Source organism: Anguilla rostrata, chromosome 10 (assembly GCF_018555375.3).
Source record: "Anguilla rostrata isolate EN2019 chromosome 10, ASM1855537v3, whole genome shotgun sequence".
Lineage (NCBI taxonomy): Eukaryota > Metazoa > Chordata > Actinopteri > Anguilliformes > Anguillidae > Anguilla > Anguilla rostrata.
This window is the reverse complement of record NC_057942.1, coordinates 13,979,281-14,006,936: the sequence shown is the minus strand read 5'-3', so window position 1 is coordinate 14,006,936 and position 27,656 is coordinate 13,979,281. Positions and strand designations below refer to the sequence as shown.

Sequence of the window (27,656 nt, the reverse complement as noted above, 5' to 3'; positions counted from 1 at the left end):
GGTTGACAGATTCCTGTTAATGAATGCTTCCTGAACTTTTACCTTCAGTATTGCATACACTACTCTGTTCATCTGCTCTACTCATTGGACAAAGCCTGCATGGTCTCTGACCAATAGAAGCTGTATTGAAGGCTGCTCTGGGATAAAAAATGGAGGTTTCTTCTGCCTGTTCCCCACCAAACTATACTGTATTTACCAACAAGCTTTGGTAAGACACACTGCTCAGTTCCATACTTTAGTGAACACACACACAGAATTGTTGATCAGTTCAACTGCACGTGTGTTCATGCTGCTATGAGCATGCTCTGTCCTTTACCAAAGGAAGGAACATGCTCATTTGTTTGAATGATTGATACATTATATCACACTGTATATAGCTACATATACTGCATATATGGCAATACATACGTGTATAGATAGTGTTGGGGAATAGTTTAACTACACTCAGTTAAACTTGTAGTTTAATTACATTTTGCAGCAGTTTTCTGGTAGTTAAACTACATTCAAATTTGTGTAAACTTGGTCCTAAATTTCTGCACACACACACACACACACATAAGCAAACATACAGTATGTCCTGTTTTATTTTATACATTGCACTGGAATTGCATTGTGAGGTTTGGTTATATGCTGTCACACACTGGCTCAATTTCCCCATGGTCCTGTGTGGTAAAACCCTTTGGTGGTTCTGCTGTCTGGAGATTTTGTACAGGTCCAAATGACTTATAAATAAGACAGATGGTCAAATCTCCTCTGTGCTTCTTCTTTTTTTTAAGCATAGCCTTTTATAAAATATAATTTCAGTTTCTTGTTTTATACTTGCATTGTGCTACTTTGTGGATGGTACACACTGTGTCCACTCCTCATGTGGAAGTCAGTTTTTCAAAAATGACCTTTAAATAGATGCATTCGTGCATACCAGACAATTCTTTGTGAGCAGGGTCAGTTCTACATTTTTGGTTGTGAGGTGGGTGGGACTTCGCCATCATGTTACTGGCAACAACAACCATGTGACTTCAACTACCAGTGTTCCGCGACTCATTTAAACTGCACTGTATTTTGTCATCATGCATTAGTAAAATAACAAGACACATCTAGGTTGGTTATCGATGTCTCCATATTTACAACTCCGCCTTGTTTCCAATGTTGAAAAAGGAGTAAAACATTTTTTTAAGAAAATGAAAACCATTGACACGTGTATAGATTTACTAAATTGCATTTATTGATTTAAACTATTACAATAAAATACAGTTGAAACACAGGTTCATTGTTTTGTGTGTGTGTGTGTGCATGTGTGTGTGCGTGTGTGCGTTTTGAAAGTTGAAAAGGAGGAGTAGCAGCCAACTGTGGGGCAGTGTTTAGGGTGTAGCCCTTAGCAGCTTGTGACGTCCTGTGCGTCACATGACCAAGAGCACTCCTGCTGTCACCTGACCATGAGGGGGTTCCCATGGAAACAAAGACCCCCCCCACCACCACCAGCAAAGGACACGGACGAGTAAAACTCGCCGTGTGTGTGGAGGGGGTCTGAGGCCCCAGAGAGCAGCTCTCCTACTGACCGTTGTGGGGGAAGGTGTGACACGGCTCAAACACAAGACACAGCACGTGTGCATGTTTTACCGTCAAACTTAAAAATAATTCTCGAAGGACTCTCAGCACAGTATTGTACACTGTAAACATTAGTCGAAGATTTGACAATATAAATGTGCTGTACAGTACAGGCCAGCCACAGCAGGGCATAGCTCTCATTTTCACATGTAGAAACCAGAGTTAATACTGGCAGGTCAAAAACACGTTAAGGCAGGTGTTCGGATTGTCTACAATAATCGAAGGAGGAGCTCTGCGCATGTGACAGGCTGGCTGCCCAGGACCTGGGGTTAGACTGGGCAGTGTAAAGTGGCAATGGCTGTTCACTGCGAGACATATGGGTGCAGTGGTGTAACATGGGGATCAGACCACAGCATCTCGCCACTGCTCCATCCCCTCCTCTCCTTCCACCCCTCCCCTATATGTGATTATTTATAATAATGCACTTTTCTTTTCAAATACAAGACATCTCTATTATTTATAATGTATTTGCAGTATATATTTTACAATAACAGCATGTCTATATATTAATATACGACTTTCTTCTGTTTGCATGAAGTGTTTGTATATGTATGCATATATATATACATATATATATATATACATGAGATATTACATATCGCTGGTATGTCTATGCGCTTCTTTTAATACTTGGTTCCGATGGCATCCTCTTGGCTACTTTATGCTGCATACCTTTTAATCCCACTTTAAAATTCATCAGCGACGTATTTGTGTACAGTGATGCTCTCTCTACGCACAATCGTATTTGTGTGTACATTTTTCATGGGCTGAGAGAGCGTGCGTCATTGTCCCTTGCGTGTGCGCGAGCGAGTGTGTGTGTGTGTGTGTGTGTGTGTGCGCGCGTGCGTGTGTGCGCCTCACACGTAGGCGTGGCGTTTCATGTTCCTTTCATTTTAAATCCCCTCTCCTGCTCTGCAGTGCATCCTCTTTCCCTTGTTCTGTGCCTTCTGTACATGGCTGTTGAGTTTGAGTTGGTTATTATTTTAGACCTATTCTGTATTTCTTCACTAAAAAAAAAGGTTATTCTTCATGACCCACCATTGTCTGCACAGTGAGAGGGACTTTTGTGCTGTAAGGACAGCATTTAATTGAATCCTTCAGTGTAAAAATCAATCTAGAATATATTTCATTTATCCTTATTCAAGTATAGGACTGCACAAGATTTGTATCATGTCTTTTCCACCTCCTTCTTTAGCGTTTGCCCATATAGTGGCATTTCAACAAAAGAATTTAGTAGAAAAAAATCGGTCTGATTGTCAAATATTTATTACAAAATCCCCTTTCTCCCTAGCTACAAGTACACCATTGAAAATGCGCGATTAATGTGACCAAATTATATGTGCAACACACGGCTTTTTCTTCTCATTTGTTGCCTGGCTATAAAAGGATCTAAGCAGGAGCACTCAATTCCTCAACCTTTCCCTGATCCTCGGTGACAGACCAGGATCCATACTCCTGTACAGTAAATGAGACCTATTCAAAGTTAAACGGCCGACTTGTGTTTTTCTTCTTCTTTTCCTGTCCACACATGGGAGGGGATCAGGGTTGCCGTGGGTCTGCGATGTCTCTCTGTGCTCAAGCCTCTCCTACACTCTCCGTCTGGCCGGAGAAATGTTGCTGCCAAAGATGGCTTCCTGCTTCTCTCCCCCACATATCCAAGCACTGAATGCCTAAGAAAAGCTGCTCTATCTCTCTCTCTCCCCCTCTCTCTCTTATTCTCTCTTTCTCTTTCATTCTCACTATCTCTGAACTCCTGCCTTTACCCTCTCCTTCACCACTGACATCCCCACGGTGGTATCCTGTTATTCCTGTGAAAATGTGAGGTGGATTGCACATACTGTAACCAGCTGATCAGGATCACAGTCATTTCTATTTTCCATGAAGATAAATTTTCCTGGTTCTTTTTGACTTTGATTAACAGAAACGATCACAAAGTTAAAGGTATAATTTGCCATACACTTCCATGACTGGACAGAGCCTTGCTGGGAATAGTGAGAAGGAAACTGCCCTTTATCACCATGATATTTTAGAACTGAAATCTGAGGGGTTTTTCAGATGCTAGCTTTGAATGCCCATTCAGAGAGGATGATTCATTTTCAATTAAATTAAAAATGCATTTTCGGTCAAAAGTTTGTCATTCTTATTCGCTATCTGTTCAATGCTAAACAGAATGACTTATGTACACCATCAGAAGGGCTATGGTTAACTTAAGAATGCAATGGTGAGGCTTTGTGACAAACTGCAACTTTGCATAGTCTTTGACTTTTCTCTTTAGCTTACCGTTTAGACTTACATTTCAAAAATGTATACATCAACAAGGTATGAAAAAATATCCAACATTGCTTGGATACTTGATCCGTACCTTTTCAAAATGGAGCTCACATCTAATTTTCTTTTATTTCCTATAAATACAACATTTGAACAAAAGTACAATCTATGACCTGTCATTGTTAATTACACATCTTCCTAAAATACACTAAGGAAATCTTCAGTGTTTTTTTGTTGTTTTTTTTTGTAATTTTTACTTTCTAGGAACTGAGCTGGATTTGATTTGATTATCTGAGCTCAAACTTTATCTCAATTATTTGTAGTTATATAAATTTTGATGTCTAGATGTGTCTCTTGCTTGATAAAGATTCCTCTATGATTCAGAGGCAAAGTTTTTGTAAAAAGTATGAAGGTTGGAAAAGTAAGACTGAATTCATTTATACAAAGGATTAAATGAAAACATTTAAACATCTCTGTTTCTCTGAAAACAATTTGGGTTAGGTTTCTGTTATAAAGTCCCTAAAGTGAAATAGATTGGATAAGACTTCACAAATCTCACACAAATAACATACAGTACGAATAACATGTGAGTCTGACTCAACTGTTAACAGTCAAACGTGACACAACGCACTCATTTTGAAACACTGCATTAAAAATGACAACTGGTTGAAATACATGTCACATCAGAGCTGGGGTCAAGTGCAAAAATTTCCAAAGGCCAAAGTTTCAATCCCAATTCAGAACTTGGGAATTGAATGTACTCAGAAGGGAAACTGAAATTTGAATAGTCCATAGAAGCAAAAATGATATCCAGAGTGAAGAGAGAGAGAAACTGACCTATACTCTGTTCGAGTTTTAAAAAGGGATAAATGTATCTGGAGCATATGATATTAGTTTACTTTGTACATGTCAATACTTTATACATTTATTAATAAAAGAAAACAAACAAAGAAAAACATGAAACTACAGAGGAGTAAATAAAGGTGTCAGAGCCTCTGTCTGCACGTCCCTCCCTGGCTCAGTACGTGGTTCTCTCTCGGGTGGGGTGGGGGGTTGCGGGGTGTGGAGGGGTGTGGAGGGGTGGGCGGTGCTGAGGGGGGCGGATCCCCGGCGCTCACCCGCAGGCCCTCTTGGCGTGCAGCATCTCGATGAGGAGGTTGTTGCAGGGCACCTCCCCGCTCAGGTGCTTGTAGCACAGGTAATCCTCCGCCTGCGAGCTCAGGCTGCGCAGCTCGGGCAGCCGAAGCAGCAGCTGGCCGAACTTGTCCAGGAACTGCGGGTAGCTGCACAGCGTGTACTCCAGCAGGGCGGCGTTCACCTGCTCCTGCACGCTCTCCACAAACTGCTGGTTCTCCAGCAGCTTCACGTCTGCGGGAGGGAAGAGTGAGATGACAACAGTGAACCGAGAGGCCTGGCGGACATCAGTAAAAGTGCCTGACTGATGTCAGTAAAAGTGCCTGATTGATGTCAGTGAAAGTGATACCCAAACAATGCAATGCAGCAGGAGCAAGACCCAAACCTACTAAGTAAATAAGAACATTAAATGCACATGCTACTTTTGTGGGCTGCACTAAAAAAACAAACAAACAAAAAAGAACTCTCTGACTATATACACCCTGCACATAAAAATGAGGCAGCAGGGAAGGGAAAAAAATGAATAACTGCCTCTTGCAATATTTTTGATGGTGCCATTGTTTGAAAAGGGCTTGACAAACCCAGGAGAATTACGCACAAATACCAGTGCAAACAGCGTCACTATCAAAAAAACCTACAATTTACATCAAGCAAAACTGGTCTTTAATATTAACAATAAACTGTATTAGATACTGTCATTCTTAAACGATTCCAGGTCTATGCTTGTGAATTTTATGTTTTGAAAGGCAAAATTAAGCTACAATTCAAATTTCAGTATTATTATAGCAATTGTGTATTAAAAGCATTGTGTTCAGACATTTCTAGATTGTGCAATGTAAAAATATCTTTTAAAAAGGGCACTTCAAGTGAAGTGAATTCTGTAGATAGATATCTTCATACAAATCTGAGTAAATCATATGGTAGCATTTTACAACATACAGTGATACTGTCAGCATGGCTTGGGCATTTACAACCACAAATAATTATGAAACCAGCTTGATAGCTTTGCTATAACTTCCCATTTACAATCTATTCATTTAGCAGTCCATTTGGTGTACAGCCACACTAAATGAAGTGACAGTGAATTAAGAAATTAGACAGAGCATGTGTCTCAACAGATATGTCCCAGTAGAACAGTAGCCATACACAGGGATGTGAAATGAGCCAGGACCAGCACAGCGTCATAACACGCTAACTGCTCCTATCATGATATTCGCGCAACGAGAAAAAACCACAGGCTTAAACAGAATGCTACATGGTAAATGGACTGCATTTAGATAGCGCTTTTATCCAAAGAGCTTTACAATTGATGCCTCTCCTTCACCCATTCACATTCACACACCAACGGTACAAGGCTGCCATGCAAGGTACCAATCAGCTCATTGGGAGCAATTAGGGTTAGGTGTCCTGCTCAGGGACACTTCGACACGCCCAGGGCGGGGGATCGAACCAGCAACCCTCCGACTGCCAGACAGCCGCACAGCTAGCTGGTCACTATGATTAAAAACGATCAAAATCATGCTATGCAGTCATTTTAAATACAGACTGATTCATATACATTCATGCAATGCATTCTTTCAGTTAGCAGATGCTGTTATACAGAATGATTTACAAGGACATAGAGCAAAAGTGCACCATCAAAGCTACGAGAGCACTAGACCTGACTAATAACATTCCCGACATAGTGAGTGTTAGCACAACATCAATAAAACACTAAATATAAGACAACTTATGCTGACCTACAACCATAATACATGGTGTGAGTAATACACCATAAAAACGTAATACACAATAATACTCCATTCACACGGCAGTGCGTAGGTCATCCCCCGATGGACACCCTGAGATTGCCTTGCCTTCATCTGACTGAGTCTTGACTCCCACATAAAACCAGTTATATTCAATGAGGATACACACACCCAGTGTATACACACTCACACACACGCGCGCGCATACAGACACACATACAAACACATACACACACCCAATCAAACATACTCACACACACACACACAAGCATACACAAACACACACACACCTACACACACAATAAGGTAGCCATACGACAAGGTAGCAAAATCTCTCACTGCAGCAATATCTGGAGCATTGAGATTAAACCAGTAGTGCCTCTTGTAATATCAGCTGTCTCACGTAAACATGACAGTGACATGCACATACCGCCATTTTGGAATAGTGGTCCAATGACACAGCTGTAATTGTTCTAGAGTCTTTATGGGTCACAGATCAGCCACTGGTGTTGTACCTTTGAGAAAGGCAATAATCTCTTCCAGCATCATATTTCAGTAAAAACTGTAAGCAGGTCTGGGAATTTCTGCTAAAACTACAACAAATGATGTTTAGGTATAGCCTTAGCTCCGCGTCTTTAGGGTACAGCATGTCTTCAGTAGGACTCCAACGCTTCAGCCAGGCAAAAATGTATCTACCCAACAAAGAGATAATGTGAAAAGAATCCTCTGATTCTCTTGAGGACAAAGAAAAATACAAACATCTTGCCTCCATTCTCATTCTACTGTTGAAGGATTTCACTTATTCGCTAAGAAGCGAGGCTTGCGCAGAATGGAATTTGCAGCATTTGGAGAAAAGGTTTGAGCTTAGAGGAATTCAGTCACCATAAAACCTCCACTATGTGGTATGCACTAACTCCAAACTAGAATTTCTCAGTGACTCAGTACCAAACACTGTGGACCCAAGGGGACCAGTAGTTTTTGCATTGCATTTTTTGCATTTTATTTTTTTTTTGTAATCTAAGAAAATTTTATTACCAAAAAGAAATCATATTAACAGTAGCGATATGGACTCACACAGCTTTATGTATCTTCCTTAGACTAAATCTCTACATATTAATATGCATGAATGTGTGTGCGTGTATGTGTGTGTGTGTGTGTGTGTGTGTGTGTGTGTGTGAACCTCCGTGTGTAAGACAGGGTGTGCATTTGGGTGAAGAGCAAGCACGATAGCAATATGTTTGAGTTCTGCTCTATAGCAGTGTGACAATAGCCGCCTCTCACTAATGGATTGCTTTTAAACATCAGCTGAGTCTGGCAGGAGAGGCATTCACACATTAATTAAATATTTTGAATAATCTTTTCAGTGCTGCTTTGGGGTGAAAGAAAATTGCCCTGATAAACCTGACTCCATTGATCGAGAAATAAGATAGAGAGAGAGCGAGAGAGCGAGAGAGAGTGACAGAGTGTGTGTGTGTGTGTGTGTATGGGGAGGGTGTGCATCTGTGTATGTGTGTTGTGAGACAGACAGGAGAAACGGCAAATATTCTTTACTTTAACAAGCATTCTCATTATTTAAACTGCCTTTTGTTCACTGCTGGCTGGCACTAAATTGCAATCGCTTAAGGGAATGTGGGCGATGAAAGCCTATTTTTCCGGCAAAAGCAGCAGATACTGCATGAATGTTAGTTGGGAAATCAACTGATAGGCCAAATCATTAAGCCTCTATTGAGCATCACTACACAACAAAGGAAATGGATGCTGTCTTTGTAGACGGTGCCTTTTCAGAGGGCCCAAATTTTAATTAATTACATTTACCTGTTGAGAGCAGGAATCTATTTAGACAATAATTGATTCCTTCTAAATAAACAAATATCTGAGCCATTGATGTGACACTGCTTTTTGGTGACCACTTAATTTAAGTGATTTGTCCAAAAAAATCATTTATGAAGACATAAATGCCTTACTCACAATAACCATACTCAACTCATGTATCGTGCTTAAATGAAATGAAACACAACAATTTCATGCCATTATTTGACATCCTGAGCTTTTCAATGAAAGGGAACAACATTGTTGATGGAAGATCATTCAGGCTAATCCATAATTGTTTTGGCTAACAGACAAATCCACAACCAATTTTTAATAAAAATGTACTTGTGTACTTCAGTACACTGATGAAAACATGCAAAAAAAGAAAACCAGAAACTTAGGGCATTTTTGCAAGAACAGAAATGAAAACTGAAACAAAATCAACATTACAGTTCCTGAGGAAAAATGCTGTCAAAACTTAGGCAACCGTTAACGTATTCCTTATTAAATATGAAAATCTGCAGCCGCCAAATTATGGGCAAGCTTCATCTTTCTAAGTGATTTTAACCAATCGCAGGTGTGAAATGTTGGAAGTTGTGGATGACATCTCTGTTGTCAGGGGACGCTTGCAGCAGATACATAGCCATGTTATTGAATTGTCTTAATCCCTTAGCTTGCTATCAATCAATAAAGGGTGATGAGTTGGCTACCGATTGAGACTGAGAGTTAGTCGGTACAAATATTATTGAATGATCAAGCTGTAAGCCTATAGTTCATTACGGGAAACTTAAAAGTGCAGTATGTAAGTTTTTTTTAGAACAGTTTTGTTTCCTTCACATCCCAACGGACATCAATAAATTATAGGGCTCTAGGAAAAATAAACCTATGCTGTTTAAGCAAATTGCACACTCCAGTTCCAGCTGCGTTTAGTAATGTTCATCTAACCAACGTTTTGCCCATAACTTTGTCTGTCACATACAAGCAAAAACACTGGTGTCTGCCTTTATTGACTGTCGTTAGCCCATAGCTGTAAATAAATATATTTACTTTACTTTTCAATGCTCTTGTCCTCTCTACAGTGCTAAGATGCCAGGCGTGCATGCATGTGTTTGGAGGGTGGGGCTTTGGAAGAACAGCTTATGCAGCATTCCAACTCGGAAAGTCGGAATTTCCAACCTCCTACAAGGAAAAGTGCAATGGAACGCCACTTGATGCTGGAGTTCGAACTCGGAAATTCAGGCGAAATTCAACAACCCCAACTTCAGCGAGAGGCGTCATATGAGGTCACACGAACATGGCGGCACGCATGGCCAACTACACTGTTAATGGTAAACAATCGTCTCTAGACAATTTTAAGCTATTAAAATAGACCGTTGAGTAACATTTCTTACATGGCATGACAGGTGTGTAACAACACGATTAAACATCAACTTCTCTGGTTTAGCCATTTTGCTTAAACGTCATCTTTCGGAGCTACAGTCACTGGAGCGCTTTGTGGTCGGAAGTAAGAAAAATCAGGTTTTTGATTTTTGACATCTGACTTTGTCTGGAACGCAGTATAAGGGGAGGGGTTGGAATGGGTTTTTTTTTTTCTTCAAAATCTATCTCTCTCCAAACTTACAACCCTTACAAAAATGAACAAAATTGAGTGAATGATAAAGCTGAATCATTATGTTATTGATAAGCAAGTTTCAGTAGAGAAAGGTCAGCTTGTGAAGTTAGATATTTATAAGAAATCATTGGTACAAATATCAATGCATGAATCAAGCTTTAACATTCGTTATTGATAAGCAAACATTGATACACAAATTATCAAGTTGCAGCGTAGTTTCTAGGATGATAAAAACATATTTTTCTCTTTGACACTTATTTAGGGCAGGCTACATCATGTTTCCCTGCGTGGTGAGGCCACTGCAAGCATTTTTCATTTCCCAAGATGAACTTCCAGATTGCTAGACAGTTTGATTTGGCAAGATCATCTGGCTTTCTGGACACGATGGACCGGTATCATCCAAGTAGGTCAGCAAAGCATGAATTGAAGAAACAGAGCAGCTAGGCAGAAGGTAGCATAACCCTGCATCAGCTGTTTTTATTTATTTATTTATTTATTTATTTTAGTTGCTGCTGCCACCTGCGAAAGCTACCAGCGACACCACTTCTGCTAGATTGCCAACTAGTAGACCAACACAAACCACAATGGTATAGCAATGACTTATTGATGGCCGAGTCGGACCTGTCAGGCAGCTATAATTTGAGGATAGCCCATAGAGTGTATAGAGGAATTGGAGGAAGCAGGAGGAGCCAGAAGTTGTGGAAACCAATATGGTGTCCAATACACCACAACCCCCAATTTCCCCACAGAGTATCATGGAGAAACTCCGGCCCTTTTCTATCAAAGTAAGGTGTTTACAGTTATATTGTCAATCCAGGCATAGCCAAAATACATATAAAAACAAGAATCAATGCGTGATTTTACTTGACACAATTTGATAACAAAGTGGAGTTTTTTTACCCATTGTACATCAATAGTAGACTCTGGTTGGCCAGCATAAGCCTCAACATATGAGTCTGATTAGTGAAACGCCTACAGTTGATGAATAGCCTACAAGGAGCACAACCGTAAAACTGTTTGAACTTCCATGGTTACTGAACTGTTTATGGGTAATTGAACTGTGTATGGACCACAGAACTGCATCGAGCTAGCACTGCTCAGTGTTGATGAGCGCAGGTGAGATGCTCTCACAGCTGAAGTAAACATAACCAATTCTCTTGACAAGAGAATCCCTCAAAAGAACCATCTGGAATGAGTGGACAGCTACACAAACGTTGCTGACATTCCATTAGCTTATGTAACCAGGTAGTTCATTATAACGCAGTAAATGGTATCTATTTTGATTTGTTTGCAAAAAGATCCCATCCAATCATCTCAGATACAAATAGCTACACCAAGTATATTCTGAGTTACATTTTCATGGAGCTACACCATCATGCAAGTTCAGGGCTCCACTTGAGTGAAACTGAAATAAACCGATTTTGCGAGGAGTTTATGCAGTAACTTAGGACTACTTGTAGCGACCATGGTAGCCTATAGTTAGCGTGTTCATGATCACAAAGAAGAGGGATTCAGTCCACTGGATCGGCATTGTAACATTGACAGTAAGTAAACCTTCTGGTGATATTGCTATTTTTCTGAAACAATTATGCGGTATTATGCAAAATATAGCCTACTATAACTATAATTAGCTAACAGCAATATAAGAAGATGGATTGATTAACCACTTTATTTGCTTGGTTCACTCAAGTGTACACCAGCAGCAAACAACTGAATTTACAGCTTTTAGGTTACAAGCCCAGCACCTTGACTACTACACCCAGCTGAAGCAGAGCACTCACCTGGGTTAAAAAGGATGAGGAATTTGAAGCAGGCAATCTCCCTTCTGTCCACCTGCAGGGACTGCAGCTTCCCTACCAGCTCTTGCCCTCTCAGGACCAGGTTGCTCAGAGTGGCTCCAGCTTGGGCTGTGATGGACGCTATCTCGATCTGCCAAGACATTAAATGCATTGAATACACACATAAACATACCCAAGCACACATGCGCTCACAAACACACACAGGCACACTCGCACACGCGCAGACACACGCACACTCACTCACACACATGCAGTCTTCCAGAACATCCAAAGAATGTGTAATTAATTTTTTTCTGCGCTTAAATACAGTACAATTGGGTGTTACACAATTGCTAATTCTCTCAAGGTAAATCAAGATTATTTGGGTTGACCAAGATGAAAAAGTTATGATCCCAGCTATGATCCCAGAACCATTTCTCTGCACTTTTTCATGTTCTGTTCCCCGAAATCCTGTATGAAGAGGCTAAAATGGCACTTGGGAGCTAAAATGGTGCCTCATAACCGAACGAAATCAAAAAAGGAAACATTTTGTATTGTTCTTCCAAAAGCTGTGACTCCATTCCAGACTGCAGATGGACTGGGAATTATCAGACAATTGTTGTTTTTTCCTGCTCTGAAAAACCGACCAAGCATGTGGAAAACAAGGAGAGGTATCTGTAGGGGTCATGGCCAGGGAGAGTGGTACTTCCCAAAAAGTGGACAGCGCAGGCACATGAAGGGGAGGGGCGAGGGGCGGCAGAACATCACGCGTAACATCCGCGCTTCTGTGCCTCTGAGTTCATCTGCCCGCAAGACCCCCTGATGACCTTGCTAAATACTGTTCATAGGACTGCCTCATTTACTGCCTAATGAGCCTATTGTATCTTATTATAATAATAAGATAAAAAATAAGTCCAATGAGAAAGTTTGATTTAATTTGTTTTAGAAATATAGTAATGAAGGGCCAAAATATATGGCTGGGATTTGACATTCACTTCCCTCCCTATGTGATAATGAAAAAGATGATCATCAAAAAGATATAACAAACATTATGGGAACTTTGGTGAGAATAAAGTCTGATATGTGATCGACATGGAATGTATTACAGAGAGTCAGGCTGGATTTAATCATTCGGGCTTCAAACTTACTTCCTGCCCGGTGACCAGGAGCAGACTGCCGTCCTTGCCGTGCTGCACCTGTCTGAAGATGTGATCCAGCACAAGCAGCTCACTCCAGCAGTTATGCAGGAGCTTCATCTGGTCTCCCACCTGTCATAAAGAGAAACAGTCTGATTTAATCAGCACTTAGGAGGAAAGAGGGCCCACATCACGGAGACAGAAGGGGGGAAAGACCATTTATGGAAACAGGGATCCCACAAAGTTCAAATCCCTACCCACTGCTGACCCACCAGACAGTGGTGAAAGGCACCTCTCTGATCCCATTGGTTTACACCCTGACTGTAAAATGCAGGAGGCTGCACTTGTTAGCACACCAAAAAGCAATGCGTTTGCATTTTGCCTTTGCTTCCTTTTCTCCAGTGCCATAGTGAAAGTGCATGTACATTTATGTTGGGAGCTTATGTAGATACTATATGTTTGAGAACTCTGGGTGCAATTACAAATTAATATATTTGCGTTATGCTATTATCAATATATTATTGTAAATGCACATCAGTTAAAGACTTGTTTATACCTATAAGAAATCTGCATGCCATCCAGAGTTGATGTCAATTTAATTACAAATCTGTCAATCAAAGAAAATGAAATCCAATTTGTGAATTGAAACTTCAATGGAAAAATGGCCATCATACCCGGATAGCCTGCTCTCCGTGTAACCAATAAATGAGGAGTCAGGTTTCACTTTCATAAATGCAATGATAGGAAAACACTGTTTTGTTTACTCTTCGTTACGTATTACAATGGTTTGCTTCCAGGTTATTACAGTTGGTCAGAATAAATCCTTTATCGGCGTTAATTCGTTTCATTCTTTCCTCCTGTTCTCTGTGCACACCGACTCCTCGCAAGAACAGAAGAATGAAACATCTGAGTCTTGCGAGAGAAAAGAGACAACATAAAAGGCTCTGAAGCAACGGTGCCGCGGCGCGACATTGTTCAGCAGCGGCAAACTCCGCCGCCAGCTTGCCTCGTGATGTCAACGACTGTGGAGAACGTCCCCAAAAATGTTCCAGACAACAACAAAAAAAATCCATTGCTAATACGAATGATCATTTTAATCTCTGTCACCGCGGAGAAATGCATCGCTGCGCGTACCTTAACGGTCGCCTACGCGTGACAATAACGGCGAGCGGAGCGCCGCTCCCTTTGTTGCAGCCCACGGTTGCCATGGCAGATTAAACTGTGCGGTGCTCCCTGCAACCTTGCGCGCCACAATAACAGCGCAGGCCGTTTGCCGTGCAGCACAGCCCGCTGTTCACCGCCAGCGACATCGATAACCTCCAGAGACGCAAAGTATCACAGGCGGGCTCTGAAGATGGGGTTAACCTGAGTTCATTTTAATGCAACGCTGCTGAACACGAGCATGCCACAGAAATATGCAAGACTCTTGTATTCAGGCACATTTCAATTATTCTCACATTAGCATATGTAGAAGACAGCTTTTATGGTTTAAATGGTTTCCCTCTTTTTACTCTCAATTGGGCGTTGCATCGTTCATTGTCGGCGCTCATTGTCACTGCGCAGACGAGCACGTGCTGTCCTCTGAGGCACGTGATGTCAGCTGACACCTCTTATCAGCAAAATGCAGTGTTATTCATGTACAGATACATTTTGTTTCGGTCATCGAGTTGCTCCCTTAGGCACACAGCAGTACCGTTAATTTACCACTAGGTGGCAAAAAGTGCCAGTAAAGGAGCCCCGCCACCTGAACAGTGCCTGTTCAGTTCTTGTTTAAGATGCATCCAGACGTATGTGGATTAGACACAGATTTGATGCATAACAACATGCTGCAGCGGTGGACATTTATGACTGTCAACAGGTCAGCATTCTCAACTAACTGCTTATGACACCTAAACCAGCAGTGAGGGAGTACAGCAGGTTTCTTCAGCCCTCTGGCACAGCATACTGAGGGAGTGCTGGTCCGAAATCCTGTAGTTCGCTTGCTTATCAGCGAGCTTGACTGTTTGGAAATGCCTGAATTGTGAGCCGAGCCTGGATGACAAGCCACACTGATTTTGGGTAACAGAGTTTTAATTTTTTCCATCTTTATCAGTGTTTGCCTCTCACACAGGTGGGTACTGCAAAGAACACAGCAGCCATTGTGTGCCTTTCCAGTAAAACGCAAAGGCACACTCCCTCTGACCAGGCCTGACAGACAGTGGGAGCGATACATTGTTACCCACACTCCCCTGGGCTAGCCAGCACAGCTACAGACTGCCAGAGATGAACACCTGCCTTTCAGCAGAGTTGCTTGGTAAAGAATAAATGCTATTTGGCATATAATTGGTCTGGTATCATGGCAAATTTCTTCTTGAAAAGCTGTCTTGACCTGACAAAGATCCATTCGGATCACAATGAAAACATTTGTTTTGGGTGCATCAATTGTGACTGCAGTGCACTATTCTTCTTTATAACAAAAGCTTTGCAACTATGTCAGTACTGATGCCAAAGCACTGGAAGGAAATCTCTTTAGTATATTTTTCCTATGGTTTGACCTTATTTGGCAGAGTCGCAACACATTCTGTACATACAGGCTCGATCAGCCATAGTTTCGTCCAATCCATTTCAAACTCCAGTGATGTCACTTCCAGCCCTCTGCACTCATGTTGTGCTGTGGACCAACTGTTCCTCTCAGACACACAAAGATGGTGGGAGATAAACGAAGACGTACGCGGAGCAGGAGCCGTAAGAAAACCGAGGAAGACGAGGGGAAAGAGGAGGCTCCGCGCTCCCCGATCCTGAATCCCCTGTCCTCAGAGGAGCCCCTGGAGCAGGTGGCCGCGTGACACCCTCATCAGGCCATATTTACGAGCGCCGGGGGTGACCTCTCCCACCTCCTCACCTCTCCCAGTCCTCCGCCCGCCCTCCGTCCCTCTCCTCTCCCATTAAAGCGGCGGCGGGGCGCGCGGCCGCCCTTCTCCCCGCAGCGCTCCATATTACTCCGAGCCGAAGGCCAACGCCGTCAGTAACTCTGCGGCGGGTGACACGGGAGAGCGGGTTCCGCCGCCCCCTAATGGCGTCGTCCGGGGCCCGGCGACTCGTTTATCAGCCGGGCTGCTGACAGAATTACTGTACCTTAAATGAAACCATATATCTGCCCCGCAGGGGAGTCCAATCTCTCTCTCCCCCCCCCCCGGGCGGGTACGAGGCAAAGGCACCCACTTCTTGACTTCTTGATCTTGCCTGCCGGGGGGTGGTGAGAGGAAGCTAAAAGGACTAAGAGTGACCTACCGCCAACACAGTCAGACTCACAAGCGCGCACATACATGTACACACGTGCGCACACGCGCACACAGACACGCATACTGACTTCCAGTACATATGCAGAATCACTTACTATGTTTTCTCGCGCGCTGTAAATGTGTCTCAAGGGAAAAAGCTAATCCTTCCACCAAGCTAGATTTCTTTCTCGGTTCGCATCACACTTTGCTCTTTCTCAGCAATATATCACAATTTAATTAATACTGCAGACTGTCCAAAGGCAACAAATCTGTCTAATGTGCGAACAGGGAATCAACTGGGGGCAACTGTACAGTATGTATGTCAAGTGTGGTTACTGGTTCATTAAATGGTAACACCCTACACAACTTTCATAAATGTGCAGTCTGTCTCGCAGTTGCTATGGTTTCATATCTTACAAGAATCATAAATATTATATTTAAGTCTATGGCTATGAACATGTCATGTAATGCAACACTAAGCTTATGATCTCATTTTCATTTGCAATAATTTATTCATTAACTAAACGCTGTGGGGGGAAAAAAAACCCTTCATAAGCTTATGGTCTGATTATGCCCTTAGACATTTAACTTCTACTGATTTCAAACTTCCAAACTGGCAGATTGTCCCCCTATAAGGACACATTGAGGTGCCCAGTATTCCATTAGGGCACCTAAAACTAGTGAGGGGAGAGAGCTTCCATGAACCCATTACAGGTGGCAGTACAACAAGTTGTCGGTCTCTGAGTTGTTTGAACAAACAAAAAGGTTTTTCTCTCCAGAGCAAAGTTCACCGATTGGCTCAAATCAGAGTCACTGATACCAAAAAGAAACTCCCAATTTTTTGTTTCATGAAACCTCACTATCCTATCACTTGAATAAACCTGACAAAATAAAAATAAAAAATGTACCAATAAGTATATCTGTAAAAAATATGTAAGATGGACAGAACACATAAGCAAATACGTGTTGATGAAAAAATATCACACACAGTGTAAATATTAAAATAATTTTTTTTAAAGATGTATGTTTACATTTAGTTATTTTTCATACCTTTATATGTTAGTTAATTCTCATTTTTTCTCTTTTTTAAAGAGATTTTAAACATGTATACGTGTGTGAGTGTAAAAGTCTACACACACAGAGCGGGAGATAATCATATTGACATTCACATGCACAAAAAAAATCTATTTGTAAATACTGACCCAAGTTGTTACGGTACATTAAAAATTGCTTATTTATTAATTTGGCAGATGCTTTTGTCCAGATACTTCTAAGGCCAATATGGAAGCTGTTCTGGTAGCATAACTGGAATGCTTTACTAGTTTAAGAGTGTGATACAGCTGTTGCACCTGTAGTGAGACAGCAGTATCTTTTATGGAAAGGACAAGGATGAAGCCACAAGATACACAGTGGCTAGTGAGCTCCGCCAGGCATGAAGATCTATTGTCACGACCTACAACACATGATTACCTCTTAAGAATAGAGTACGTGACAAAGTTTTCTTCAGAAAACACCCACAAAATATCTGCTTGATTTTTCCATTTGTTTCTCTGGCAAAAGAGCTTACGGCATATTCTGTTCTTACATTCCAAAATCTCTGATGACTGAAAGCTTATTGGCAATATCCTCCACTGCTACTGAGCTACTGCAGACCCCTGTGGTATCAGATCAATGCTGGGGTCCGCTGGGGAAGAGGACGCTACAGTCGGCCCCTGGCATCAGCTCTCTTCTTCTGTACCCTGTGTGTCGTGCTAAACCAAAAAATGGGGGGGAGGGGGCAAAAGATGGCCCATTCCACAACAGACAGAAATTCACTAGAACAGCCTAAAACTATTTTTCCATTAATTTTTTTCTCCTTTGCACTCAACAGTAATGGTAAAATACAATAGATGGGTACTCATGAGTTTACATTCCTGTCTTATCCACTGGATGGAATGTAATTAGTGGGGGGGAGGGGGTTCAGGGGAGTCTTTCTTGGCAACCAGTTCATCTTTGTTCTCTCTCTGCACATAAATTCTGTCAGAGGTTTCATAATGGCTTGTGAGCGAACACTAACATTTCAATGTCACCAACGGGCACAAAACAGCTGACACGTAGATCTGAGAGTGAAAATAGCAATTTTCACCTTTGTACATATACGTTGCCCTTCTACGCACATTGCAAAAAATGGTTTGTGCTATTTGATAAGAGCTGTAGCTGGGCTTATTCTCTACTGAATTTTCTGTCATCGAAAACAATTTCAGGGTTCAAATTATAAATAGAACTGTTGCCAGTAAGGTAAGAAAACAGCTATTTATTGACACAGGACAAGTACTGTAGAAAAGAAGGAAGGAAGTTCATTTCACACGATCAAGTCCTGCACCGCCTGTGGTATAACACATAAAGCAACAAAGATACAGCAATCAGCATTTAGCGTACAACTTCTGGCCTCAGCGAAAGCTGGGTGAAATTATGCCACTAATTTAAAAAAATAATCATCAGCTATAATTTCAAATAAACAGACTTTTCCGAATAGTGTACATTTCAAACAAGCGAGAAGGGGAGGAAAAAGGGGCTTCAAATTCAACCCAGATATTAATTTGTCATTGTATTTTTTTTTTGTTGGCCTTATCATAAAAACAATGACCCCCATTGTGCTGTCTATCAGATCAGCCCCATGCTCAGAAAGAAGTGAGCGCCTCTATCTCTCCGCATTCTGCGTCAGGAGAACACAGGCTGGGTCAGCTTCCTCTGACCCTGGTTTAGGCTCAAGTGCTTTATTTTAGGATGGCCAGAGCCTTGCCAAGCCAACTCTATAACTCTGAGCCTTGACAACCCACACGGATTGAGCCCACAACAGTTTTAAATCATTCCCAAGACAGCACCTCACAGCATCCAAAATGAGCGCAGGTGTACTTTTCAGCAGACAAGGGGCCTCGGTTTCTCACGGAAGCCGTACGCCTGGTTCCCCAGCGGAAGTGCGGCACCCACGCACAACTCAGCGGCCAAACGGGGCACTCGTACAGCCCGCCCGATTGGCCCGAGGAGTGGGCGCGGGTCAGGTTTGGACAGTTACTACAACGGCTCCACCACGCCACCCACCACCACAAACAAACTCACAACAGCACTCTTTGACCTCTCTTCACACCAGACAGCGCTCGTACGCCCCTATATGATAGTATTGATTTTCTCTTTTTACCTCTAAAGGCAGAAGATGGAATTCAGCCAGGGCCATAACTCCTACGGTGTGGCACATTTCAATTACATCTTTCACTTGACACCACGGTCTGCACTGCTAGTTATCTCTTGATCTGGCGGCGAGGCCTCTTAAATCATCGCCCAAAAGGAGACGGTCCAGGTTATGGTGTCACTTCAACCGCGCTCCCCATTTTTCCAGGGTCTCATCCAGGAGCCCCCTGACAAACCTCCGGTGGCATACAGCCTCAGATAAAAAAATACCACTGATGCTTAAAACATCCCCCAGAACACCTCAGGGAGCGAATGTCTGCCATCTTATGACTGCGGTTCTACTCTGTTAAATTCTTCTCAATGTCAGTAATCTCAGTAAATGTCATCTTTTCAGGGAAATGGAGAGGTGCATTTTACGGCATTGACACTGCTGTATAATGTGACTATAACGTATCATTTCGCGGGCATTTACTCTATCAGATATTCTGAAGAGGACTGTGAGAACGCAGCTCTCACTTGAACACACTACGTCACAAACCATTTCCTTGCCCAGTTTTCTGAATGGAAAAACACGATACATCAAGATGACATTAGCTTATCATCATATGTTCCAGAAACATGGTCAAGTCATGCTTGTAAAGATCACTGGTAAGATGTCCTCATAGTGCTGTGAATTATCAAACTGACTTTCAGCCTGTGAAAGAAGTCACTTCCTGTGTGTGTGTGTAGTCCCAGGCTCTGGCAGAGAGAGAGAGAGAGTCAGAGAGAGAGAGGGAGGGAGAGAGAGAGAGAGAGAGGGAGCACTGCCCCGGGTGAAGGCGAGGGGAAGTGTAAATCTTCCCTTTTGACGTGAAGGGAAAATCAGCGCGAGTTTGCAGTCCACGCCGGGTTATCACAGAGCGAATGCCACTCTCCGCAGCGCCAACCGCGAGCCGTCAGTGCTGTTTCCTCCTGGCTGACAGCGCAGGTGGTTGCACCTTGTCGGGAGGACGCACAGTAGCCCTTACGTTCGCGCTCGCCTCTCTGAGCAAGAACGGCGAGGCCCGCTTTCTGTGTTGAGTGTGCGCCCCATTCGCGACCGCGGAAGCACCGGGCTGGAGCTCCTCCAGAGCCGGAGGCAATAGGGATTTCATTAGCACTTTCTCGATTCATGAGGTGCTTCTGCACTCACTCAAGGTAACGCCTGTCATTCCCCGCTCCGGTTTGTCAGTGATCTACGTCCTGCCGAGGGAAGCCGATGTGGCCTTTCAGTTATGTCCGCTTGGAGGGTACCTGCGCCCTCGGACTCTTGCCTGTCCATCACACAGCACCGCGATGGAGAGTAAACACAATCACCGTAATAACAAGATGGCCTTGGTTTATTGTCTCGGAGGACTAATTCCAACAGCAATGACAAATGACTATTAAGAGTGAGAGCTAGATGGAGATAAGTGCAGACAAAAATTTTTAAAAGTAGGCTTATGGTTGGCCAATCTACAATCTACAATCGCCAATGGACAGAGTGATTTTGCTTTATATCTCATTACTTTTATTATTATGTCATGTATCATACGTTTAGGCAAAATGACTTACAGCACATAAATTGAGTGCACCCAGCACCTCCTGCAAGTCTATGTCCTCAATAATCCATTTTATTGAGAGTAAGGTCTTTTTTGAAGATCTCCCATTATACACCACCCAGGGTTAGCTATTCTGAGCTGCTACGTTTTGCTACACTGTAAACCAAAAAAGAACCCTTCAAATCATAAGCTGACTTAATAAACTGAGTAAATTAGGCATAAGGAGACCTACCTTGAGCTCTTTGAAGAAGATGCAGCTCCGGGCCCACTCCACGATGGAGAACAGCGTCTGGTCGGCCATGCGGCACATGAGGCCAAAAGTGTTGAGTTTCTCGTGCTTGGCACGGCTGCTCTGCTCCTGCTGCAGGTACGCCAGGATCTTGTTCTGCACCTGCAGCTCGTCCGGGTCGCATCGAAGGAACTCCAGCACCAGCTGAGGCACACTGGGGGGCTGCGGGGACCCCTGCAGGTAGGCGTCCGGGTACGGGTACCCCGCCAGCGACTCGGGCGAGCTTGTGTAGTGGTCGGGGTACTCGGACTTGATGGCCCGGCTGGGGAAAGGGGCGTACTGGTACTGGCCGGCCAGCGGGCCGTGGCTCTGCACGGTCAAGCCGAGCGACGGGGGTCCGTAGGGGCTGCGCTCGTAGTCTGTGGGGGTGATGGAGGCAGGGGTGGACGGCAGAATGCCCTTTGAGCCGGGGTGGAGCCCCTGGAGGCCGCCCGTGAAACCATAGTCAGTCTGAGGTGGGGACACCAGCGGAGGGGTGGCCTCCAGCTTGAAGCCGTTGGCCCGTATCAAAGCCTTCTTCTGCTGCTTCAGCGCTCGGTCGCGCTTGTACATGGGGCCAAATTTATTCCTGCCCCCTCTCATGCGGTCAGCGCGGACCGCTGACAAGAAAAGGGAAGACAAAGATGTCAAGACCTTTTTTAAAGCAAAGATAACATGGACCTTTTCTATGTGTCATCCACACTTAAAATGCCATGACAAAAAACTGGGTTACTGCACTGATTCTGTGTACAATTAATGGATCTTGACAAAATTCATACAATCTTTACTGATCTACAGTTTTTACAATACACATTATTTCAGTTTTAAGAAAAAATAAACTGGGACAAAAAAATGTTTCTGTATTATATAACATATAAAAACATGAAGCTATTAGCAATCACTACGGTAAACTGTATTTCTTAAGACACCTAAACAGAAATTAATATTCAGCATGAAAATATAGGAACAGTATGAATGAATTTCAATCCCGCCTTGAGACCATAGACCCCCTTCTATTTGTCTGATGCATCTCATTTCTTCCATATTAGACCTAGAAATGCTTTCTGTTCCTTACAATGTTAAAAAAAATCCCTTCACTTTTTGCTATTTCCCTTTCTTATGAGAACCAGAGCTTATTCCCAGAGCTTTATCAGCCAGTCAAGAATGTGTCGTTTCTCTTCAAAAAACAGGTGCTTTTCTGCATCCCAGTCAGTAAAGCGCATACAGTTTATTCCCAAGATACCATCCAACTCAGCTCCAGCTCACTTAGAGGGTTTTTTTTTTTTTTTTTTTTTCAAGAGCCAGAGCCACGGCAACTGGTGGTAAACCGAAATCAATCCTTCCTTCTACTCGGCCACTTATTAGAGTACATTTTTTACATTAATATTCAAACAATGAGTATGCAGTTAATGCTCATATTATCTTCGCGGAATTAACCTTAAACATACGTTCAATTGACACCCTCAGACGAATTTCTGATGCTGACATTGAGTACATAATGTCAAAACAATATTAAAGACCTCTCACAAAACAACTGCCGTTTCTATGAATTTTGTAATTCATAAATTTCGTCACTATTCAATCTTTGATTGTTTTGTACATATATATCGCTACTCAGCACAATGTATTGAACGGCAAAATGTTGATAGCAAGGCTAATTGACAGAGATTCGTAACAATGTGATACATTTTTATACTATAAGGATATTATTTTGACGGTCGTTTAAAATTGCGCAATACAAACTTACTTTAGTAAATGATTAAATATTTTAGTTTCTTCTTGTGCCTTCAGAGAAATGCTTCAAGTTATTCGCTAGAGCGGAATATGTATATTTATACTGACGCTATACATTAATAAGTAATTTATGTCATATATAAGCGTCAATCGCTTCAGTTAGAAGCAACCCCAAATGCCAAACAGAACACGTTAAAATAAAAACAATGTATATAATCAAAAGCGTACCTATTGTAAAAAAAACAAAAACGATGATATAGCATGGATTTACAGTATAGGCATAGGCTGATCATCAGCATTGTTTCAGAATAATATAAAGAAAGATAACAGAACACAAAATTGCATTTTTTTAGAAGACCGATTTTCCGTCTTCTTTTAATTCTGCGTTCCAAACAACGTTATAAAATGATTTCATAACAATTTACCTTCTAGTCTCATTCCAACACTGAGACATTTCTGAAATCGACAAAAGGGACATCTTTTCCTTTGAGTTTTGTCAATTTTACAGTCCTGGTTTTCTGCGCATGTGTATCTCTTATTATTCTGAACGGTTCTCTTGAAAAAGCCCTGAATAAAGAGAGAACATTTATATTATACACATAAATAACAATAGCAATAATAACAACAACAACAAGAAGTAATAATACTAATAATAAGAATACTACTACTACTAATAATAATAATAATAATAATAATAATAATAATAATAATAATAATAATAATAATAATAATAATAATAATAATAATAATGCTTTATTCCAGATTGCGAAGTAGTCAGCCATTTTAGAATACCTTACAACTCTCACAGGTCAGTAGTCCATAGTGGTACCCAGAAACTTTATCCCCACAAACTGGACACAGCTCTTCCAAATCGTCATCGTATGTGTAGTCCATTACTTTAAGCGGAAGACCTATGAGACAATATGGAATTATAATGTAATAATTTCAACAAATAACCTAATGTTAGATGCGATACACATCCAAAAAAAACGTGCTTTGTATGAACGAATTTATAAGACAAAACGTGCTTATTAGCAGGTTAGTCCACCACTGTCTCTAAAAAATATCTGTATGAAAAAGGCACAAGAAAAGCGAAAAAAAACATTTACACTAGATCGAAGACTGAATGTCAAACGTTTGATCAAGAAGCCTCCAATACAGACACCGTGTGAAAAATATATAAAAGCAAATATCAATATCAAAAACAGCTGCGAGAGGGAGAACATATTTAATTACGACTCAAATGTTAATTGAACATCCTACGTTATATGCCAAATTAAATGTAGATTATCACATGACAACTCTTTGAAAAACATGCGAAATATTACAATCACTGAATCGAGAAACATTTCAAAATTTAATACACGCGTTTCACATCCAAAAGGAGAAATAAAGGGGAAAAAAGAATTCATAAACTACAGATAAGAAAATACTTCACATAAGCTAGTCAGCCATTATGTCGAGCTGATTTATATGTTAAAATGACATGTGAAACACATTGTGATCATTCCTATTTTAACCCAATACACAATACATATTCTATCCTCGTTTTTATATGTACTTAATTGCAAAATGAGACCCATATTATTTTACTGAATTACATTTACATGTCTTTAATTACAGCCTATAGTCAGCATTACCCCAGAGCAGAGCAGCACCGTAACACTTTGCGTAAACCAGAACGCACAATGAAAATGAACTAAAACTGCACGTACACATCGGATTCCTTCATATAAAATTAATACAGTAAAAAAATGTTATATGAATTTAAATACGTTTATAATTAGGCCTACCTTGAACGTGTCCCACGTGCAATTCTTGGTTGAAACGTTGATATTCCGTGATTAGTAGCTTATTCTTCAAACAGAAGCGTTCGAATCTAGTGCAGCGTGCGCAATCATTCGTTGTACCTCCAATACACACTTAACGGTTTCAACACTAGCAACCGCTACACTTCACACCTCTTCCCTTACCTCTTTAATATGCACCCATGTGCGTACCCACGGGCATAAGCACGCCTCCCATTTTCTACCGTACAAATCTCCTATTGGGAGCCACGCCAGAGAGCGACGGGTGAACCATCCTATCTGGAAAAAGAGACACGTATAGCTACGGTGTGCTGCCGTCATTTATTGACCTAGTATTTTTTTGATGGAGAAAGAAACGATCCACCTCATGCCGAAAACACGAGTAATATTGCCTCACCTCCAAAAGGATCTGAAGAGGTCATTATTGTTATTATTATTATTATTATTATTATTAGTATTAGTATTAGTATTATTATTAATGTTTAATTTGGCCTAACTTACCCGCAGATATGACACCTAGGCTACGTGCTGTTTTAATGTGACAGCATTAGCTTAAGTTACTAATCATGTATATAGTATATACTGCTATCTTTATGGTTGACCTAAAAAGTTAGAATCGCGTTTTAAGTGGTGTGATTTAATGGCATAATGTGCATGCTGCTGTTAAGCGATGACTAAAAACGCAGTTACTTCATTGCAGTTTATTCAAGCGCGCACATATTTCGAGTAAATTCAATTACTGGGCAATAGGACGATTTGTCTAGGACACTTCGGTTGTATTTAATATCTAGCCTAAGAATTAAATCATACATAACTTAAGCCAAATCCAGTAAGAATGGTTTTACTCAAGAATTTGTTTAATTTTTCATTGCCCCATAAAGACAAGGCACGAATGCCAAAGAAAATGCATTGGATACACTATCGCAAAGAACACCTAAGATAAGATAAATAAGAAACCTTATGAATACAAATTAATGCACAGGTTAATCACTGAGACACATAATGGGTTTTCAGAAATGTTTACAAACAGCAACAATTTCCAATATTAAAAAGTGATATGTCTCGTATTTTTTCGTGTTTTCTCGTATTCGCTATAGTACGGAATACCGGTGGCCCATATAATGTATACTGCGCACTTAGCCTATTCTAAAATATAGCCTAATTAATAATTTCAAAAGATTATAGAGAATATAGGCCCTACTATGCACATAAAGTGGCATTATGCTGCAGATATCCTAGTCCTTACCGATTGACCCCAATGAACAACATGCAACAATTAATTCACAAATAATAATAACAGCCTCTATATGAAACGTATGAATAGGCTACATATGGGTTAAATAGGTTAAATATGTGTTCAATTTTAACCAAGTAAAGCATTAACAGGAAAATTTGCCAGTTAATGCTTTACTTATCCAATCCGAAATTAGTATAAAAGTACCTGAAAAACTTCCCACCATCAATGTTATTTTATTAATAGTGTATATAAATTCGTGCAATTCCGTGTTCTCTCGTTGTATTCGTGCAGCCGTTTCAAGGTAGAGTGACGTCATGACTGGGATAAAGACTAAAAGTTCAACTGATTTTTAACGTTTGCTAGACTTTTCAATATTGTCTGGCTCCAGATTGCAGGTGAGAGCTAACTAAGCGTTAAATGCTGTGTTTGTATTTTTCCTCTAACATTACGCTGTATTTTTTTCTTAACGTGGCTTCTGACGTGAATAGCAAGCAACCTCCATTGGAAAAGAGTGTACAAAAAACAACACTACTGTCTAATAGAAATTGATTCACTGAATTTACATTGTTACACAAAAAAACATTATACTAAAAATATTTGTGCTTTGTCTTGAAAATTTCGGCAGAGGACACATTCAGGACATTTCCCTTGTGATTGTTTTGCTTGAGTAAGGGCTACTCAGGTAGACCTTCATTTTTCTGAATGAAGCACATAGCCTATATGATTTCGTGTGCAATATCATTGAGGTCTGAGAATGGCTGGTCTCATTATGATTGGGGACTAGGAATAACTGGTCCCATTACACTTTAAAAGCACCCCATTTGAAACTCTTGTGTTGAGAAATATGAACTTGCACGAAATATGTGTGAGTACGAGCTACACTCGCACAGTAATGCGTTTTAAGCTAAATTCAAGATGTTGAAAAGTTGTGCAGCTAGCAACTTTTAGCAATCTAACATCAAAAGGCAGCGCATTTGTGAAACGAGAATAACCGATATCATTCTCTAAATTCTAAATTGCATTTTTTATGTGTTACGTTTTCTCACTGTACTATAGGCCTATATGAGTTCGTTTAAAGACGCTGTATTGTTCCCTTAAAATTAATTATTATTTTTTATTGATTTGTTGATTCATCTTCATTTACCACCGGGTATTATTTATGTTTCGATTTATTTGATCGTTTCTTTCTGCTTTCTGCTCGAGTCATGTTTTGGATAGAAAAAATCACTAAATGCCATTGCCAGGAGAGAGGGGAAGAAACGATAAAACAGGTCTTATTATTGGTTAGAAAACAGCTGCACTTACTTCCAAGTTCGTCTTCTTGGATCATGCTGGATTCTGTAGAAGCTACAGAAAGGGACATAATAAAATGAGATGTCCTAGTTCTCTCTTCACCCCACAATAAAATCTAAATGATGAACTCTCGAGAAAATTGTAGTACATATAATAATATTGTACCGGGTCGACCTCAATCCGTGCAGCCTACGAAACGCAATCCCCTGTGCGTCTTCCCCAGATTTTTTTTTTTAACT

The 27,656-nt window shown here is 41.2% G+C and overlaps 1 protein-coding gene across 4 annotated transcripts; it reads right to left on the bottom strand.

Annotated features, from left to right (window-relative positions):
• Positions 1–1,200: 1,200 nt before the first annotated feature.
• On the bottom strand, positions 1,201–27,656 carry LOC135265078 (nuclear receptor subfamily 5 group A member 2-like). 4 transcript variants are annotated; one of them, XM_064354312.1, is made up of 8 exons: positions 27,583–27,656; positions 27,430–27,471; positions 23,872–23,990; positions 23,505–23,646; positions 21,310–21,965; positions 13,103–13,222; positions 11,958–12,105; positions 1,201–5,241 (listed from the first exon to the last, which is right to left on the bottom strand). In XM_064354312.1, the coding sequence occupies exons 2-8, from the start codon at positions 27,452–27,454 to the stop codon at positions 4,988–4,990; spliced, it is 1,464 nt and encodes a 487-aa protein (XP_064210382.1). In that variant the 5' UTR covers positions 27,455–27,471; positions 27,583–27,656; the 3' UTR covers positions 1,201–4,987. The 4 variants fall into 4 exon arrangements, with proteins under 4 accessions (XP_064210382.1, XP_064210383.1, XP_064210381.1 ...); XM_064354313.1 differs by having other exon boundaries at positions 27,566–27,584; XM_064354311.1 differs by having other exon boundaries at positions 27,430–27,624.

Bases quoted from the DNA above. Each gene is read 5' to 3' on its own strand.
- LOC135265078 (XM_064354311.1), bottom strand. From the start codon at position 27,487: ATGTCCCTTTCTGTAGCTTCTACAGAATCCAGCATGATCCAAGAAGAC. The intron at 23,991-27,429 runs GTAAGTGCAGCT...ATTGTCTCATAG, and splicing joins CCAAGAAGACGAACTTGGAA to GTCTTCCGCTTAAAGTAATG. The intron at 5,242-11,957 runs GTGAGTGCTCTG...TCCCTCCCGCAG, and splicing joins CCTCATCCTTTTTAACCCAG to ACGTGAAGCTGCTGGAGAAC.